General features: G+C 39.6%; 1 protein-coding gene across 1 annotated transcript; it reads right to left on the reverse strand.

The window, feature by feature from the left end:
* Positions 1 to 1,617: 1,617 nt before the first annotated feature.
* On the reverse strand, positions 1,618 to 16,139 carry rorca (RAR-related orphan receptor C a). Its single transcript, XM_061737642.1, has 10 exons — positions 15,803 to 16,139; positions 9,902 to 9,987; positions 9,636 to 9,777; positions 9,086 to 9,526; positions 8,833 to 8,954; positions 7,109 to 7,241; positions 6,274 to 6,381; positions 5,997 to 6,107; positions 5,119 to 5,231; positions 1,618 to 4,987 (listed from the first exon to the last, which is right to left on the reverse strand). The coding sequence occupies exons 1-10, from the start codon at positions 15,807 to 15,809 to the stop codon at positions 4,826 to 4,828; spliced, it is 1,425 nt and encodes a 474-aa protein (XP_061593626.1). The 5' UTR covers positions 15,810 to 16,139; the 3' UTR covers positions 1,618 to 4,825.
* Between the last annotated feature and the right edge of the window lie 4,387 nt (positions 16,140 to 20,526).

A 20,526-nucleotide genomic window follows, 5' to 3' on the forward strand; every position in this document is an offset into this window, starting at 1 on the left:
GGCTGCAGGGAAATAATGATGCACCAACTTTGGTGTCGTGTGAGACGAATATGCACTGAGAGTGGGGGATTCGCAAGTTGCATAAAATCTGCACCAGTCACTTGAAAGAAAAACTCAAATCAGGACCCTAGTCTATGTGGGAAGTTTGTTTTGTTTTAGCACAGCGCCCCCTGCTGGATTAACAGGAAGCTACAGCTCTGTTCCTGCTCTGCCCAGCTGCCCCCCCCCCCCCTTATACAAGACTGTTTCAGAAAATTAGAATATTGTGATAAAGTCCTTTATTTTCTGTAATGCAAAAATGTCATACATTCTGGATTCATTACAAATCAACTGAAATATTGCAAGCCTTTTATTATTTCAATATTGCTGATCATGGCTTACAGCTTAAGAAAACTCAAATATCCTATCTCAAAAAATTTGAATATTCTGGGAATCTTAATCTTAAACTGTAAGCCATAATCAGCCATATTAAAATAATAAAAGGCTTGCAATATTTCAGCTGATTTGTAATGAATCCAGAATGTATGACATTTTAGTTTTTTTTAATTGCATTACAGAAAATAAAGAACTTTATCACAATATTCTAATTTTCTGAGACAGTCCTGTATGAGCCAGGTCATGATCCACTGAGCGGTGCCCGTCACCCCAAAAGTTTCCCCCATTCTTACTGTCTGACCGCCCCTTAGATGTTGTTAAGAGAGTATGGTATTTGGGTCACATCATGAGGATCTTTGTGATAAGCTATATGCTCCGGCCAATATGATTCCATATGTGCACAGCTGATGTTAAAGTAAATCTATTCAGAGCCTATTGTACACCTCTTTACACAGCTCACCTTTGGTGTAATTATACCACCGCCAAGCTAAAGAAGTTGCAGGTAGCATATAATGATGCGTTTAAGATCCTCTTTAAGCTTCCAAGATGGACAAGTGCAAGCACTTTATTTGTTAATTGTTATGTCCCCACCTTCAATGCTCTGCTGAGGAATTTTATGTTTAAATTTATGTGTCGACTCCATGAGTCAGAAAATTGTCTAATAACTGCACTCACTAACATCAAACGGAGTGATACAAGGTATACACATCTGGACTATGGAAACATTGGAACAGATGTTTGCATGTATTTTAATGTGTGACCTGTAATTTTTATGTATTTTATATGGAACCTTTTGAGTCTGTAATAAAGTATTCATTCATTCTTCTCTTCCTTTCTCATTTATCAATTATAAGTATATCATAACCATCATTGTTGTTTGTTGTGCTGGTCTGCTCCCTCCTTTTCTCTTCTGTGCATGTTTACAGGTCAGCGCTTCAAGAGCTGCATGCTGCCCTGCAGTCCCCCCCTCTGATCATCCCACTGCTGCTTCCACCTGTCTGTGTGGATGTCTGGTAGATGGATGCCTGCTGACATCCTGACCTGCAGCAACCCCATATTAGCTTCTCAGATATTTCGGCAAAAATAGATAAAAACTAAAAGAAATGCCACAACCCAAAATATCCATTACTAGTCATCATTGTGACTAACTCTAAAAAGGCCTTTTTGGTACAGTGTTAACAGTAGTGACATTGAGGTGAAGAAAAGGGTGTAGAAGAGGAAGGTAAAGAAAAAAAGAAAATGTTTCTTCATTGTAAAAAGACTTTTATTACATTCTTAAATCCACATATAGTATCACCATTGTGCAATAACACCATTTTGAAGCCTCTTGGGCTTTACAACCATAACATGTCATAAATTATTTCATATTAAAATCTATCTTGATTTAATAACAATAATCATAAAATAGAGTGAAAAGATCATAAACAGAAGGACCATGAAAAGAGAAACTTTTAGGGAGACATTTTTAAAAATGCTCTTTAAAAAAAATAGAATTATATTTCTCCAAGACAAAAAAGGACACTAATCTGAAAAGAGAAAAAAAAAATAACAGTACATAAAAGGATGGGAATTGATAAACAAAAGATCACAAAAACCAACACATAATTCAGAGATTATAATCCATCTTTTACAGTTTCTTTGTCCTATTTAATCTATGACTCAAACTCAGAAAATAAAATCTTGCAATAATGGTATTAGACAGGAGTAAAGACTGATACTTCTGTAATCGAACATTCACAAGAACATGTACTGTACACAGTGATCAAAGCTTTAAAGGTCTTCTGTATTGGTGCAAAGTGTCATGCTAGCTTGACTTACTGCAGACACTGTAGGACAGAGAGCCCAGCTATCTCCCTGAGTAACTCTAAACGGAAATGTTAAGTGCAGATCACAAGTTCTGGCCTCTGGACGATTTTTAAGCATTGAAAAATGTCAAAGTATCGAAGAATCTTGAGAATCCATTATATCTAACTGTCTCAGGCTCTATATGCAATTTATTGCATTTGTTACAACCATTAAGTGCCATCTAGCTGTTTCAGCTGATCTGCAAAGAAGTTGGTTAAGTATTTGGCATATTATGCTGAATATATTGTTGCAAGGTTACCGTGCTGGAGTGCTGATGAAAATATTGACTGTAATACATGAGAAATAACAGCCACATACTGTTAACAACGGGAAAGACATTATTGCACAATCCCAAAATGCCACTATCATAAGTACCAAAACTATTATTTATAATAACCCCTTCATACTACGTGAGACAACATGGTTTATGGCAAACAGCACTGTCCCAGCAGTGCAAAGCAAGCCCCGCTTTAGCATGACATAAAGTCACACATCAAACATATGCCTCAAGATTGTCTTTAAATGCTTAGGATAGAAATAACATTAATATTTCATCCATTTACAGCTATTCTTTTCTCACAACCTTTTTAAGATACTAGCAGAATGAGACTTCTTGTTTTACAGAAATCTAATACGTCCCCCCCATTTGACATAAAAGGGCTCCATTGGGACACACCCTCAGGTGTCTCTAGAGACTTCACTTGTGATAGATTTGCATCCATTGAGGAGTTCCTGAACCTAAAGGCATGAACTGCTCTGAAAAAGTAGAACAGCAGTCAGAGAAAATGTCCTTAGCACTAAAAGATCCAGCATTTAACTTTTTTTTCTGTTTTCATTCCAGATTTACCTGCAAGACAATCAGTTTTACAAACACTGACCGGTCGGCGCTAGCCTTTACATTTGACCACTAACGGTCATACTTATCAGGGGGGCTCTGGACTGCGAATACAGAAATATGAACTCAGGGGGGTAGCTGATGTCTCTGTCAACCCTGTGCTGTGCCATGTAGTGTTCGGAGAGGGTGAGGTAGTAAGGGAGTAGGTAGTAAGGAACAGAAAATATTCTCCAATTAGAAGACATACTCTGCCCAACCTCAAAGCAATAACAATTGGTGGTGACCACAAAGTCCCCACATGTCCAGGGTGCTTAAATAATACCGTAGTCCACCTGTCCACATTCTGCTCTTTGCCACTTCATCTAAGTTTGTAGTTGGCAATGTCATTAACGGTCACATTTCAAAATGTTTTCAACCTATTGGTTGAGATGGTGCTGGGGGCACGGTCATTGCAGAGGAGGCTGAAGTGCAACGCGTCCAAATGAACCGGCATGACAAAGCAGCTATCCCCACGACGGCCAGCCTCCCAGCACCTTCATCACGCAGCTTATCAGCAGGAGGAGGTTGCTTCTGGCATGGTTTAACATGTGTCACAGCTGGCAGTTTGACTGCTGTGCTAACCCATCAAATTTTGATCTTGTGCCAAGGGATTGTTTGAGATCAAAACAACAACTCGTTAAGAGTTAATCACCTTTTAGTCTTGTTTTTGTCATTTCAGCTACAATCTTTTCATCCCAGAAGCCCAGTGTGGGCAGGATGATCTGAGCACAAGCACGACATGGCCCTCCTCTTCTTCTCTTACACAATATATATGTATATATATATATATATAAAGGTACATATGAAAAAAGAGCTTTCACAATACCTTTGTGTTTCTCTCTCTAAGTGTTTTTGCAAAGGGAAAAGGTATTTGGACTGAGGTCATTGATTGCATAAAAAAAAAAAAAAAAAACTAAGTTCACTTGCATCAGTACACGAGGGTGTGCTAGTACAAATACCTAAAATTATGTCTCTATAAGTGCTATGTTTTTTGCTTTGCAGGAACGTGTTGTTGTACTGTAGATGCATGGCAATAGCCAAGCTGAACATCTATCTGCCCATGATTTCCACAGTTTAAAAAACCTTGTCTGTTTGTGAGTTTGATCGTGGTCCCTTTAAATAGTTTGTTCATATGTTACAAAACTGCAAACTATACTTGCTACCGAAAAGTACTGAATGAAACAATGAACTGCTAAGAGACTGACAACTGAAACAGACATCCTTCTGCAAAATCTCCACAAAGTGGGTGAGGACTGTAGGTCTGTACATTCTGTATCGGGCCTGGGGCTGTGCTGGATGGTTAAGGACAGATGGGGATACATTCAACAACCGCTTACAGGAGCTGTGAGAACAGTAAAAGTTCAATAGAAAGGAATTAAACTCAGTGAGCGGTTTAAGGTGTCTTATACAAAAATAATTTTGAGAATACAAATTACCTAGGCTACTCTTCAATTGTTATTATTCTTTGTTTTAAACTCCCTAAAAGGAGGTAACATGCATAAATTACCCCCAGTAGTGTTAGGCTGAGAGGACTGGTTTGCAGGGCAGTGAACGCTACTCCTCAGGGTTGGGAGTTCAGAGGTGAGAGGAGTGTGGGCCAAAGTGTGGCGTGCAGGATTGTCATTGGGCTGCTGTTTGGTTTTTGCCTCAGCTGGTTGCCACATTTTCATATTCCTCTAAACACATCCTAGTCTCGCTATATGAAACATGCTATTAAAGCAAATTGCTGAACTACCCCTCCGTGGAGTCCGGGAAGGTTATCTCACTGCCGAAAACCTCCCTGTACAGAGGAGGGAAGGTGTAGGCCGTCTCAGGGTGAACCAGGCGGAAAAACTCTAGTTTGTCAATGTGGAGGTTGCAAATGGACCTCAGTATGGGAAGCTTAGACACCATCTGGGAGGAAAGTTCAGAAAAAGAGAACAAATTAGGATGGAAATATTCATCAACATAGTTAGACAGTAGTGAAACAAAATATCGGGTGAGTATTTTCATCAAAATGATACATATCACAGTGCTCTCTGTACCTTAGCGAGCTTCTCATCTGATGCTCCTTCTTTTTGCAGACATCGCTGAAGAGCTACATAAACTTTCTCCTGTAATTTCTGAATCTTCTGGACATCTGTCAGCCAGGGGCGGTCTAAGGAAGGAAAGGGCAGGTTTGTTTTAGTCAAATGATCCTTTTGCTGTTTTGAAAATGGCAATATGTCAAATATATGCTAATCAAGGAACAGGATAAAAAAAGCCACAAAAAAGTACAGCATTTGTTTTTGTCCTCTTTGCTAAACCAAAGCAGTTCACAGTGGCATAATTACTGAGAATATTTCACAGCATAAGGACACATTAAACTTACACAAGTTTAGTATGCTGTTTAATAGCAAAATATTGCCAACTGCAGCTGCCACTGTAGTAAAAAAAGCAATGCCTACTGTAATTTGTGTTTAACCTAGCTGTCCTGTCACATACACTAAACCTGTTGAGTACCTGCAGGGGTGGGGGTGGCTCCTTCACTGCATATTTTGGAACTAAGCCAACAGTGAAGTAAGTGAAGCAAATGTTCGTGCTAATGTGCTGTAGGAGGAGTGGGCCTGTCACTTGAATGAATCATGAGATATAAAACTGCAAATATACTAATTATTTAAACTCACGAACATAGTGGATGTGAGTGAAAATGTACTCTAAGTACGATATACCAAAATAAATATGTTATCATAAAAAAGTCCACAGTTTGAATAAATAAATCTCTTCCAGCTGGCATACTGACTCGGCTGTAGTGTCCAACAAATGTAAAAGTGATGGTAAACTTTTGCTCTGCGTGTCCTGGCATCTTAATTTACTCAAAGTAGGAATACTAATTCTAAAAGATTAGCATCTATAGAAAGTTTCTGCAGAAGTTGGATCTTACCCGGAGAGAGCAGCACAGCAGCAGTGAAGAGAGCCATCTCTTCCTCAGTCATCTGTATACGACTCAGGCTTTTAGCCAAGTCAAACACTGCATTCACGAGATCATCGCAGCCTGGGCAGAGGAGAAGCAAAAAAAATGAGAGTAATTAAAAACAGAAACTATTGATGGGGATGATGGTGAAATGGAAGAAAGATGTACAGAGTTGAACTCATCCTTTCACAAGGTTTCTATTAGATAAAGAGAGCAAGACAAACAGATAGTGAATGTGCTGACTTACCAAGAGCTTTGAACAGCTGAGGCGAGGCAAACTTTCCATCAAAGAGCATTGTATTATTGATGGGGTTATAGGCCCGGCACATACGGATCAGAAGAACGTCCATGCAGCCTGTTGACACACACGAGGATATAGTTACATTGGAAAATCTTAGAAAACCAAACAAACCTGGACTACTGTTGTTTCTTAAACCAATAATAACGAGATGTCTCTACGGTTCACATGCAGTGAAACAACATCCTGGTAAACCAACAAGTGTCAGGAATTGTCACCGTGCGATTTGTCACTGAGTGAGTGTATCATACCAGCAGAGAAAATGCTGGTTGCTTGATGACATAACTTTGGTTTTACAGTGAGCCGACTACTTTTTGTGTCGTGCATTTGCCAAATTAATTTACTGAAAGATTATTTGTGTGCATGGGAACAATTGTGTTGTAACATATTGATGATGGGAGCATTTCATTAATCTAATTTAATACTATGAAAAAAAAACGTTGTGAATGTGGTTTTTGTTATAGCAGAAAACCAAAATCCATCAACGTCATATTTTAACTAATTTGTTGTTTTCTGCTCCGATGAACAGAGAGAGAAGCAAAGATGTTTTGTGCATTTAAAACAAAGCTGGCTATTCTTTAAAAGAAGAACAACCGTGAACCTTTTCAAGTCACTCTGCAAGCATGTGATACATGAAGTCTAGGAAGTCAGCTACCACTTGGGAATAACTAAATAAAAAACGTTATTTGCCACAGATACAAGTTTTCACAGTGATTAACACACAACACTGAGAGTGTAACTAATCGTAGCCTTCAGGACATGCTAATTTGTGTCGTACACTGACCTGCTTTGAGGAGGATAATCTGATCGTTCTGACAGAGGTCCATGAAGCCAGAGATGCGCTTGGCGAACTCTACCACATACTGGATTGCATTGGTGATGTGAATAGCACACTGTTGCCACATAACCTCAGCTGACTGAAAGAGAAAGAATCACACAAGACGGATTTAGAAAAAAGACTGCGGCTTCCAACTGACATCAAAGAAGCCTGACTAGATTCTTCTCTTTTGAATCAAAATGATTTCAGATGAAGTGTCCTAATCATATTATGTCTGAATGCATTTGACAGATCTCCCAGAGGGCTCCAACCTTGACGAGGAAGACAAGAAGCTGTGTACGAGACGAATGATAAGGATGTTTTGATTTTTAAATGTCACCGTGAGGGCAAACTCTTGTGAGAAACATAGAAGTCTTTTTGTTGTTTCTTGAAACTTCTCTGCAAGAGTTGTGTTGTTTATTTTGGCACAAGGTTATAAAGTGATAACATTCCTCTGTTATCCATATAAAAGAGAACTCCAAGGCAAAATGAGTGGGAGAATGTTTTATAATTCTTTTATATAATTAATATTTGACTTCGTGCTGCAGCCCGGCCTGGGTGTGAAAACTGTGAAAGACTGGGTTTGGGTCATCCCTGCTATCATTGAGCCCTAAGCCCCTTTTTTCCATTATACAGTTTCCGACTCTACTCGCTGATTTCCATTAGAGTTCAGTACCACCTCAATGTGGGCGGGGCCTCAGCATATACCTCCTCCAGCTCCCTCTAGATGCGGTTGTCGGCCATGACACAGAAACTCGTTTTAGTTGCTCTCAAGACCAGGGGTCACCAATCCTGGTCCTGGAGGGCCGGTGTCCTGCATGTTTTAGATGTTTCCCTGCTTTAACACACCTGATTCTAATTAATCATTGTCATCAGCTTGTCATCCAGGGCTGCACAATTCTGTTATTGACACAGTCACTTGTATCATGGTGCAATGAAGCAGGGAAACATCTAAAACCTGCAGGGACACTGGCCCTCGAGGACCAGGATTGGTGACCCCTGCTCAAGACTCATCAGAGACGTTACTCTCTGGCCAATCACCGGCCTGCAGCATGGTGACGCTGCATTTTCAGTTGAACCCCAACCAAGTAGGTGCAAAAAACAAGGAAGTACCAACCGGTAATAGCGGAGCGGAGCGGAGCCGGCACGAGTAGGTACTAGAGGAATGACCTACTACTGTCTCAGAGGAGTGGCGTGCCAGGGACTTTCCTGCCTGCCCTTTTCCTCATTGTTAGATTAAAGTAATCTTCTCTTCTGGCAAAGAGCTGGCAGGTGAAGCTGCCAAAAATGAGCCCCCGTTCAAGGGGCGGGTGGTCTCATACATAGGAATAGGGAGAGGAGCTCCACCACCTGCAAGTGGCTCAGAGTAGAGCTCTTCTGCACGGAGTCAGCTGAAGTGGTTTGAGTATCCGACCAGGACGGATTCTGAATATCTGCCAAGTGAGGCGTGTCAGATATGTCCAACCAGGAGGAGGACTCTGGTCAGACTCGGGACTCACTGGAGAGAGATTATAACTCTTGGCTGGCCTGGATCAGCCAAGAGTTTGGGCCAGCGACCGAGCTCCAGATAAATAGTAGAAAACGGAAGGGATGGATTCACATTGCATTTTAGTTGAATCCTACATTCAGGAGGATGAAAGAGGGAATAAGCTGCTACTGTTATCTATGTCTGTTTCACGTCTTACACCTACCTTGGTAATGTATGAGCGTGTTTCTTCTGAAGTATACAAGGTCCAGGCCATTCTCTTCAGCTCCTCTGTGCTGTATTGGCTCGTCTCAATATGGGACTTTACCACATTCTGTGTTATACGTTCTAAATGGGAGAGAAATATGATTTTTATTTTCAGTGCACAACTTGCAATATGATTACATACTTTTAAGGGATATATTTAAAGTTCTGAAACCAAATGTGAGGCATTGGCAAAGCATTAGGGGCTTACTGACCTATCTCAAGCAGGTTGCAGCCCCCTGGCAATGGGTTAAGGATAGCGTGTGAGAAGAGTCCAGAATCGTTCAGTAGCTGGTATTCGTGCTTGATGCTGTGGTTGCCATCGGCAAAGTCCAAGCTGGTCTGTTCTGGTGAGCTTTGGGAGGAGGAACTGTTGCCTGCACTTCCACCCAGCATGTCTAGGTTGCAGTACTCTCCACCTGCATCCTCCGGGGTCAGCGGCAGGTCAAAAAGCAGGCCCTCTGGCAACGTTGTTATGTCATCCAAATCGCTGAGCGTGGCGCTGGAGCCTCTTCTGTAGGTGCAACCGAGCTCAGCCATGTCACTTTTGTCCTCGAGGGCACTGACCCTGGCACACTCCTGGGACTGCTGGTGTTTCTGGACTTCTGCGTACAGGCTGTCGCGCTGCTTTTTGGACATGCGGCCAAACTTCACGGCTACAGCAAGAAGGATGCAAAGATGAAAAGTTAACTCTCAAGAAGGTCTAAAGTAATACAACTTGACTCAGTCAATGGTATAAGAGAAAGCAGAGAGCGAAAAACTCACCATCACGACTCATACCCAAAGCAAGACACTTCTGCAGCCGACAGTGCTGACAACGATTGCGGTTGGTCCTGTCAATTAGGCAGTTCCTCTGTCGTGAGCATGAGTACATTGCATTATTCTGCTGGCTGCGTCGAAAGAAACCCTGCAAAAACAAAGAAACAAAGAGTAAATCAAAATGCCCTCCAGATTCTATACTTTGTACATTTTTTTGTAGCTTTTCCTATGATTTATGCTCTGAATTTGTAATAAATTAGCCGATAACTCACCTTGCAGCCTTCACAGGTGATAACACCATAGTGAATTCCCGATGATTTATCTCCACAGATTTTACAAGGGATTACTTCTATTTGAGCTGAAAAGAGAGAAAAAAAGCCAATAAAACAGATGTTAATAACTAAAAAGAGACTTTTTTTGCTGTTTATAAGGAAAATATGCTTTTGTATTTCAAAGTAATCTAATGCCTTTTGCACAATTCTTTTTTTTACTTCTGAATTCTGAACTGTTGGTCTTAGACCAATAAGACAGTGTTATGTCTAATTGTTTGCTTTGTTTTATCATTGTAGTTACAACAAATTTGTTAACATTGTAAACATAGCTTTGGTAACTGTACAATAACCCTAAGATATAGACACAATTTTAGTACCATTCACAGAAACTTTCAATGTTTCCTTATTTTAGCCTAGAGCTATTGTCAATAAAACCAATCGACACTATGGAATGAGGTTGGCAGCATATAACAAATAATTAGTTGCTATAGACAGCCTTAAAACATAATCAAGTTCACCATTTCAATTCATGTTACTTTGTGCATTTTTGCAAAGTTGAATTTTACAACAAAATATAAGCTGTTAACCAGTGCTTCCAGTGAATGAAATGAAGTCAACAATGATGAGATGCATTTGTGATTATTCTACAAGACTACTCAGAAACCAGAGACGTGCCAAGAACCCAAAGGAGCCGGTATACATTATACTACTTGTGTTCATTGTGGAAGCCTGAGCCTTCTTATCCAAGAACAGCCTGTTCTTTTCATTATGTTGTTTATCTCAGTACCTCGGCCGCCTCAGGCCCAGAATAGAAGGTCAATTGCATTAGCTGAGGCCCGAGGTTATAAAGTTTCACAGCTCACTCTCGTTCTGCTGCTCCTCCCCCCATGATGAGCTACATGTTTGCAGGTTAACAAAAGCATATTGCCTCGCTGAGTCCTTCAAAGCCTACAACAGTACCAAGAAAGCAATAACAAGTGACGGCTACCATGTATATAATATTTCATTTGCCTCAAGTTGCAGGATGTGCCAAAAAATCTGTAAAACACTCTTTTTTTGGGTTACATAGGCGATTAGGTAATCCGTTAAATTCACAAAATGGGCTTCGACTGGTCTTTATAGCTCTTCACAAAATTGCTGTTTTTTCTAAAGGCACTCTTGTAAACTAGTCACCACCAACCAATCACATGAGTCATGCTGTGTGGGGAAAGATGTGCGTCACACGCTGAGGCAAAGCAAAAGAGGTTAGTGACTGACATTATCCTGAAAAATTCAGATTTTCAGCAAACACATTTGCCTCAATTTTTCTGTGCATTTTTCCTCTGCAGTGCAGGTGAGTATCGTAAAGTATCTTAAGTGTGGCAGAATGTGCTGGCCATTGAAACCCAACTTAGTGATATAAATAAATCAAGCCCAATGGAAAAAAAAAAATCCCTTTCTCCTTTGCTCCCTTTATTCATTCCCCCTCGGAGCCTCCCTCCTCCCCCCGGCCAGCCTGTTATATAACTGCCGTCTGGCTGGATTCCATGAACACGCTCATTCAAAGGTGGTTGTCGTGGCAACAGTGAGGTAACCCTCCCTCGCCTCGCTGCGCTCCAATTGGCTTCTGAGCGACAGACTTTGCCAGTGACTTGACGCCTCACCTGCCCGTCAGCTGAGTTGCATAGTCAGTACCAACAAGGCAGGAACTGCTCCACTGACACAGTTTCTCGTTCAGCGAAGAGGTGGGGCTTGTGATGGAAACCTCATAAGGAACACAATCTGATTTCTTGAGGGTTTTAAGGTGGAACTAAATCTGAAATAGCCTTTAAATAAGAAGAGAGTGCATGCCTGCAATTGGCTTGGTGCACAGAGGTGGGGGATTTACTTACAGGTGGGTATTAGATAACTGGTTCAAAGCGGGAGCCACACACTTGCACCACTGGTTCAACAAGGGGTGCAGCATTGGGAAAAAAAATTCCACAAACCTCTTGTACAGTAAGCAGGAGGAAAGTTGACACATAACTTATATTAGGTAACATGTCATAGCAGGTCTTCAACTTGTTGCAGCACGTCAACTATCTGTGTGAAATATCAGCTGCGTCTAAGCTGGACGATAAATCTATTTTTACTTTGGCGCAGTTCCATCTCGAGAAATGTTTGCCACTGTTCTGGTGCATTGGCTAATAAATGTTGCACAATTCACAACATTGCACTAACCTATATACAGTTTAGTATAAATAACAGTTTTATTATAGGGAACTTAAAACAGTATTTGAAACTGTGTGTAATGCGCAACAATTATTTTTTTGTTATCCCACAAGTCAGCGTAGGTTTGGACAGCAGCTCTTTTATCTGTTCATTTGGCTCATAGAATCTCCATTAACCTCTGTTCCAAAACTAAAGCAAATGAAGTACCAGTTATGCATGTGTAAAAGCATAAATGCCTAAATCTAGCAATCTGCATTTTTTAGATGGAACATAATCCTATTTGGGGTATTGCTGTAGTTGAGCGGCTAGGGGACAAGCCACACTGGTGCTACAGAAAGATTTCAGTTTGAACATCATCTGGTCGGGCCATTTTTTTCTTGCATGCCTCTTCCCTGTATCTTCTCATATTTCAATAAAGAATTTAAACAAAAAAAAAAAGGTGCTTGAGCACAGTGGAAAATTATTACTTAGATGAGCTCAATGTATACTGGTTTGGATACTAGGCAGCTGTAAAAAAAAAAGTAAAATAAAAAATCCTACACTGAATATGAAAAAAAAGATATATGACCTATCATAAACATTGTCAGAATGTTGGAACCTTGAAGGATGAAACTCTATTTTTACATCGTAGACAGTGCTAATAAAACGTTATACAATCTCTGCGTCAGTGTGCTAATGTCTCAGTTTGTCAGCACTTTCTTTATTAGTGTTGTAAACCCTAAGCTAGGGAGACTTTGTCCTCTCATCCCAGCTAATCAAACAGAGTCCAATGTCCTATTTATCTTGGACTTTACATTTACCTGAGATACTGTATACTTAACCTACATAGAATCGAAGGCCAATGTAGCAAGTTGAGACCACGTTCTGCAAACCATACAGTGACTTTAATCAGCCACAACTTCTTGAAGAGACTAAATTGCTTACTTACAGTAAATGCAATATGTAACTTCATTCAGTGATTAATAAAGAAGTGTTAAATTGTTTTGAACTGGTGTGAATTGAATTGATTTCCAACATAAGAGTTTGCTGCAGCTGAATTTGATAAAATACACACTCACGCCTGTCCAAGAGCTGTCTCCTCTCAGTCCACATATGTGCTAATTTAGGGTCTCAACTGCCAACTGTTTTCAATGCAGCCTTATTGCATGAACAGTAATTACTTTTGGGTCCCTTCCACTGACTAACCTAGAAAACAAGTTTAGTTTAATGTGTCTTGACATTAATCCTATATGCTTTGCAGGTTAAGTACTTTCTTGCTGATGCAAGAATAGTAGTCCTCAATGTTTTCCTGCAATTCGCCTTACATATATGTTGTTGTTTTTTGGGCATAATCACTAATTCAAAATAATGCAACCCATTCCTTTTTTGTATATTCAAATTCTCCATTCACTTCTCTTTCCTTTTCTTCGAATGAATATACACGCAAAGCTGCACCTGCCAATAAATCCTTGCGCGTAGTAATTCTGCACCACTGATCTGAAAAGATAAAGTGCATTCACTTGACCATGCTGTGCTGCTGCAATCCCAAACCCAAATGGGCCCCCTGTTATACAAACAGAATCACACACACACAAAAAAAAATCTCTTTCACAATCTGTAATTCAGCTGGCTGCTCGAAACCACGGAAACGGTTTAGGGAGGTTACCGCAGTCGCCTTTAATTATAATCTCTCTCTGCCTGTTTCGATATCCCTATCTTCATGCATTCTTTAAAAATAGATATAAATTATGAAGATGAGAGCAAATCTAAGACAGAGTAATATATTATGTTTTAGCAATCACAATCTGCAGTCAAAATATGTGATAACACAGAAAAGCATGGCCAGATTTTAAGATTTTGCTTGCATACTAACATGCAGGTTGAGCTGAAGCTTTACATAAGGGTAACAGAATCTTACCACACAGTTGTCACAACGAAAAGGGCACCTTGACACACACTGTAACTTGCTGTGAACTTCCCCAAGGCTACTCTCTGAACAGATAGTGGCTTTGAGGCTGAACTTAGCACAGTGGTGCCCTTGGAGAAGAGAGAACAAACTCTCCTCTTTACTGCTACCCTACCTGTGATAGTGGTATAACTTAATCTTGAACTCTAAAACTGCTTTTATGTTGCTTCAAACCTGCCTACCCCACCAATAAACAAGCCCAGTGGTTTTGTAAATTGTGTAATGCTTTTATAAAAAAAAAATCCCCACATTACTTCATTTTTTTGCATATTGGTACTCAAATTCTGAATAATGTATCATTTTTACTAAATCAAATTGACAAGCCATGCTTGACCGGGATGACACACTTGTTGATGTCAGTAACCTTGGTTGGCTGAGCTTCACTGTTAAATGTACGCTTGCTGTGCTCATATCCTGCTTGTCACAGTGATGCATGATGGTTTGACATGGCAACATTAGGAATTTATAACCACTCAAATGTACTATAAATTAATTTCATACCACAACCGATTTTTGTGTGTAACTAATTAAACATAATATCTGGTGTATTTCAAAGAGATGTTTGAGCGTAAGAAAATTTTATAAAAGCCTGAAAGTTCTTCCACTGATTCTATATTTCCAATGTGTTAAAGGAAACACGCTAAATTAAATAACTAATTCAATTCAAATGATCAACTCTGTTTCATCAGTGATGACGGCAACCCATGCCCCTCCACACACACACACACACACACACACACACACACACACACACACACACACACACACACACACACACACACACACACACACACACACACACACACACACACACACACACACACACACTCTCTCGCTGTAATCTTCAATGACAGAACTAGGTCAATAGAGCACCTCCTCTCCTGCTCTCTCCATGGTCACACTGACCGCCATACTGCTTGGAAACAAAAACACTTTGACTGATGAACTATCTGATTGTTGAACAGCATGAATCAAACGATTAAATAATGGGATAACACGAAATGCCAAAGTGAAAGAGCAAATTATTTCTCTTACTTCTATATATAATAAAATTATTATATCATGATAGTTATATAATGAGGTTAGGGTGTTGGGGTAGTTGCATATATATATATATATATATATATATATATATATATATATATATATATATATATATATATATATATATATATATATATATATATATATATATATATATATATATATAATGTGTGTGTGTGTGTGTATATGTAAGGGCTACTTCGAGGTAAACAATCTCTGTTAATTTGAATGCGGCCTGACAGCCTATGAATCACTCCGCTCACTGCCTCCCCTCTCTCGGTCTTACATAACTGCAGCCGGCGGCTCACCGGTGGAAATAAAGCGCTCTGATCCTTACTGTAACACATTCCTGCGTGTCCCAGGCAAAACAAAATAAATGAAGGCTACAACTCATTGCGGTTTATACAAATAAGCCTAATTTCACACATAATTACACTTTTGCAAATCTGCAACAAAGTAAACATGGTTTACTTTTAAATATTATATTTTGTCTATTTAGATTAAACAGTGGGGAAATCATTCTAAAGTAGCCTATGTGACTTTCTTTTTTTTTTCTCTCTCTTTTCCCCCCCTGACCGTCCCACCACAGTTGACGCACTTCGGACCCAAAGCCAGCGAATCCACGATACTGATGCAAACGTCAAAAGTTTCTGCGTGCCTGACAGTAAACGTTCCCATTTTTTTTTTTTTCCAAGTGCGACACACATCCACAAAAAACTCACCTCTCATTTTGGCGTTGAAGTTCAACCAATTCTTCGGGACATGTAACTCCAGGTGGGAAAAAAGACGCTAAAAAAACGCAGCGACCGACGCGCACTTATTGGCTCCGAACTGGAGCAGCTGAAAACTGTCACAACAACGAATCCTCATATGGATCCTCTAGCCTTCTTCACGATTAATCAAACGCTGCTACGGTGTACTGTATGCGGGACTTGAAGCGGCTTCTGTGAATGACCGGCGGCTGTGGTGAGATGACACCTGTGTAATAGGCGGTCGCAGCTCGTGTGTCTGCAGCTCTGTCCTGCTCCGCGGCGCTCTAACCAGTTCCAGCGCGTGGACTACACATGATCCTCCCGGCGGTCCGCTATGGGTCCGCCCGCCCGGTGCACCCCCACCCCCACCCGCGCCGCGCCGCGCGCTCGCGCTTTAAGGGCGTTCTCGCGTGCGTGGGAAAGTGTGGCAGTGTGTCAGTTCAGACCGACGGTCACCCAGCGTGGGAACAGTAACAACAGTTTAATATAAAGCGCAACATTTGTTCCCTGATGGATGGTTCTTCACCTGCCCACAGTTGAGTTTTATTTTAATTTCAGTCCTCGAGAAAAGGGTTTGTGATAAAGACAGACTAGCACACTTGATTTAATATTGGGTTGGATTTTGTTTAACAGATATATAGCTAGTACTCGAGTTTTAAAAAGAAAAATCAGGATTTTATCATATGGGGACAGATAATTTGATAATTACAAATAATATAATATATTACAAATAATAGCAGTGACCAAAACACCTGCAGAAATACTGCAGGAATGACATAGCAGCAGTTAAATGCAGCCTTCTGTAAGCTTTAAATATCCACTGGGCTTACATCAAATGCATCAAAACATACATCAATTAAAAACAGTTTTCTGAACTTATCAATATGACTCTGTCCTTCACAGGATAAGTAAAATGGATCACTGCAAAAACTCAAAATCTTAACAAGAATATTTGTCTTATTTGTTAAAATGTCTCATTTTAGTAAAAAAATCTCATTACACTTAAAACAAGACTCATCACTGGAAAAAACGACAATTTTCACCTGTTTCAAGTAAATTTTCACTTGAAATAAGTAGAAAAATCTGCCAGTGGAACAAGATTTTTTTGCTTGTAATGAGAAGATAAATCTTGTCCCTATGGCAGATTTTCCTACTTATTTCAAGTGAAAATTTACTTGAAACAGGTGAAAATTGTCAAATAAGTTATTTTTCTGGTGTTATTTTTCTGGTGATGACTCTAAATGTTGAAATAGCAGTAAAACCACATTCATTGATGAAATGACATAAAGGATGGAAAGGAGGGATGGCAGTTTTACAGGGGGGATGATTTGGACCGTTTTTATTTCAGGGGGGATGCCATCCCCCCTCAACTCCAGTACTGTATATAGCCATACTGTCATGATAAAAACATGAACAGCATAGAGAATAGAATATAATAGAATAGAATAGAATAGAATAGAATAGAATAGAATAGAATAGAATAGAATACTTTATTGTCATTATGCATGGGTACAGTGAGATTAAACACTCACACACTCACCTCTGCCACAACTTGACTATATTTTATTTTGCACTTTATATGGTATTTTTTACCTTTTATTTCATGTGTATTTTAATATTAATGTGTTTTTATTGTCTGAGTGGAAGTGTGGTTGTTTTTTATGTTTTGATGAGCTGCTGGACAGTTGAATTTCCCTTCGGGGATGAATAAAGTTTTATCTATCTATCTATCTATCTATCTATCTATCTATCTATCTATCTATCTATCTATCTATCTATCTATCTATCTATCTATCTATCTATCTATCTATCTATCTATCTATCTATCTATCTATCTATCTATCTATCTATCTATCTATCTATCTATCTATCTATCTATCTATCTATCTATCTATCTATCTATCTAAAAGCAGCATCACATTTCCAGTGCAAGACAGTGCAAACAGATACAAGAAAATGAAATATTATATAAAAAGGTTAAAAAAGGTTAAGTTGCATATTTAGATAGTCAAACCCGAGATCCTATCTACAGATAAACATGATTATACATGTAGTGGAATATTGCACAGATAGGCCAGGAAAAAGTATTACACGGTAAAAACAGTAATTGCACATGAAGACATTGACATTTTGTTAAGAGCGGTTATGGCTTTAGGGAATAAGCTGTCTGTCTGTTGGGCAAACCCTAACCTATCAATCTTATTTTCTGTCTCTTTATTAAGATTCAAGCTGAAAACCTGGTAATAATACCATCATCTTTTTAGCCAGTCTTGAATAGCTGACCAGAAAAACATGAAAAAAAACACTGGTCCACCTCAAAATAACATTTGCACAAAATCCAAACCACACAGTATCTAGATGTGAACTACTTTACCAGCAAAAATCAATATTTAGTGTGACGTCTGTGACAACCAGGCACAGTCGTAACACCTCATAAGGAGACTGACACATATTTAGGTATGAGAGAGGCCAGTTCCTGTATTTTTTCTTTGCATCTTGAAGAGACGGGAAATAAGTGGATGGTCATTAAAATATTGATAATACAGCAAGAATAGGGTTGCCTAAATGTTTAGCACAGGAATTATATATGTATATATGTATATATATATGTATGTATGTATATATGTATATACATATATACATATACGTGGGTGTGTGTGTGTGTGTGTGTGTGTGTGTGTGTGAAGTTGCTTATATACACAATAAAAACATTAGTGTAATAGATATAATAATAGGCTAGGTCTCTTATGATGTAATCAAAACAAGTGCTTCAATCAATTTTTAATGAAAATGTCTTCTTATGACACAGAAGCCAATTATCTCATAGTACTTTTTTTTAAAATTGAAATGGCTCAAGTGTTAGAAGAGAGGCCACGTCCTCCGCTTTCATTCACCTGATTGCAGCACTGTGAGACTTGTAATTATGTCACAGGATTAGCAAACGCAAATCTTGGTGGAGGAATTAAGAGTGCACAGAGGTTGTTGTGCTGCTTTTTCTTATGCTTTCCATTTCCTGTTAGGTTACAGTCCAGGGAAAAATTAAAACTTTTTACATGTAACAACAACGCTTAAATGGGTTTTCAGAATCCCTTCAGATGCAAATGAAAGACAATAAAAAGAGACTCGCGTCTCATGGTGTGTGCAGTCTGTCTATTCCTCAGTCTATTTTAAGTTATGTAAGCATTCACTGTGTCTGTTGTAATTCATGTAGTTTCCCCTTTGAGATGTTGCAGTTTTTTTGCTTTCACGACAGAAAATCGTGAAACCAGCTGGCCCACAACGGCCTGACAACAGTCGAACCAATTGATAACAGTTCTGATGAAAATAACTGATTTGCAAGCGTGGGCAAGATGACGAGTGTATCATGTAACTTAGGCGTTATGAAATGAGGAGAAGAGAGAGATTATGGTAAGTAGGTTAGTGGAGCAACGCAGAGCTTTCAAACCCCTCCCTCTCTTGTGTTTCTGGTGTGCATGCGTGGTAAGTCTCTTCATGTCTTTTTCTACTGTGGAGACTTTTGGGTCCTAACTCACTGCTAATGCAGATTTTCAGCCCCTCCTATGGATACTTTATGCTCAACCCTCCAGGTATTGTTCCTGGTGGTTGAAATGTTTGTGTACATGGGGCTTTTCTATTCTTTTCTATATGTTTTTTTCATATGTTTCCTATGTCCTGCCTCACCCACTTTCTCACAAGAACAAAAAAAAGAAAAAAAAGGAGCGCAACTACACAAACACACACACACACTCACAAGTTAGAGATGAATACATAGCAGTGATCTATTGTTATCCTGGAAGTAACACAAACACACTCCTGGAAACTGCTATATGTGTCGCTTTATCGCATCCTGCAGCAGTAAACTTCCTCTTCCTCCCATTTAGGTAGTTTTGGTTGTTTCCATCCTGATCCTCATCTGCTGAATCTCTTGGATTATATTGTATCTCACATCATGTCCTTCTGTCACCCAACAAACAGCCATGCATCCATCCGGCATTCGGCTGCAACGTCACTGACCCTTGACCCTCAAGTTACGTAACCATGGCAATACCCAAATTAGAACATGGAGCATGGAAAAAGCAGGCGCTTAGAGCTTCACATACAGGCACGTAGTTCTCAACCAGCTTTCCAGATTAAGGCGGATGAACGATTGAGCGCGCTTGTGTGTGTGCGTGTGTGTGTGTGTGTGTGTGTGTGTGTGTGTGTGTGTGTGTGTATGAATGAGTGAGTACACAGTGAAACAGAAAGCAAAGAACAAATCAAACAATCCTCATTCCTAAAACACAAATTGTAGTAATGATTCTTTCATAGACTAGTACGTTTTATGGGTTCATGTAGTGCATGAATGCAATGGCAGTTTAATAGGCTTCACCCCATACTGCATAGAGCTAGTGTACTGAGAGGATTATTATAGGATCCAGGGTCTGTCTTTCGTAATCTCCTCTCCTCTCCTCTCCTCTCCTCTCCTATCCTCTCGTCTCCTCTCCTCTTCTCTCCTCTCCTCTGCATAAAACCCTTTTCCCTTTGTCCCATTGAAATGCCCACTAATCTTTTTTACTTGGCCTCCATGTGCAGCTGTAATCTGGTTTGTACCTATCTTTCACTTGAACCAAGTTTGAATCAATAGAGCAGTGTACCACAAAATGGGTCCCATTGTTACAATGCCATGACTTATGGAATTAACATGACTGTGTTGC

The sequence above is a fragment of the Cololabis saira genome, chromosome 13 (genome assembly GCF_033807715.1).
Source record: "Cololabis saira isolate AMF1-May2022 chromosome 13, fColSai1.1, whole genome shotgun sequence".
Classification (NCBI taxonomy): domain Eukaryota; kingdom Metazoa; phylum Chordata; class Actinopteri; order Beloniformes; family Belonidae; genus Cololabis; species Cololabis saira.

Coding starts and splice junctions, on each gene's coding strand:
- rorca (XM_061737642.1), bottom strand. Junction 8,955..9,085: donor CTGCAACCTGCTTGAGATAG/GTCAGTAAGCCC, acceptor TCTCCCATTTAG/AACGTATAACACAGAATGTG. Junction 5,232..5,996: donor TGCTGTGCTGCTCTCTCCGG/GTAAGATCCAAC, acceptor TTCCTTCCTTAG/ACCGCCCCTGGCTGACAGAT.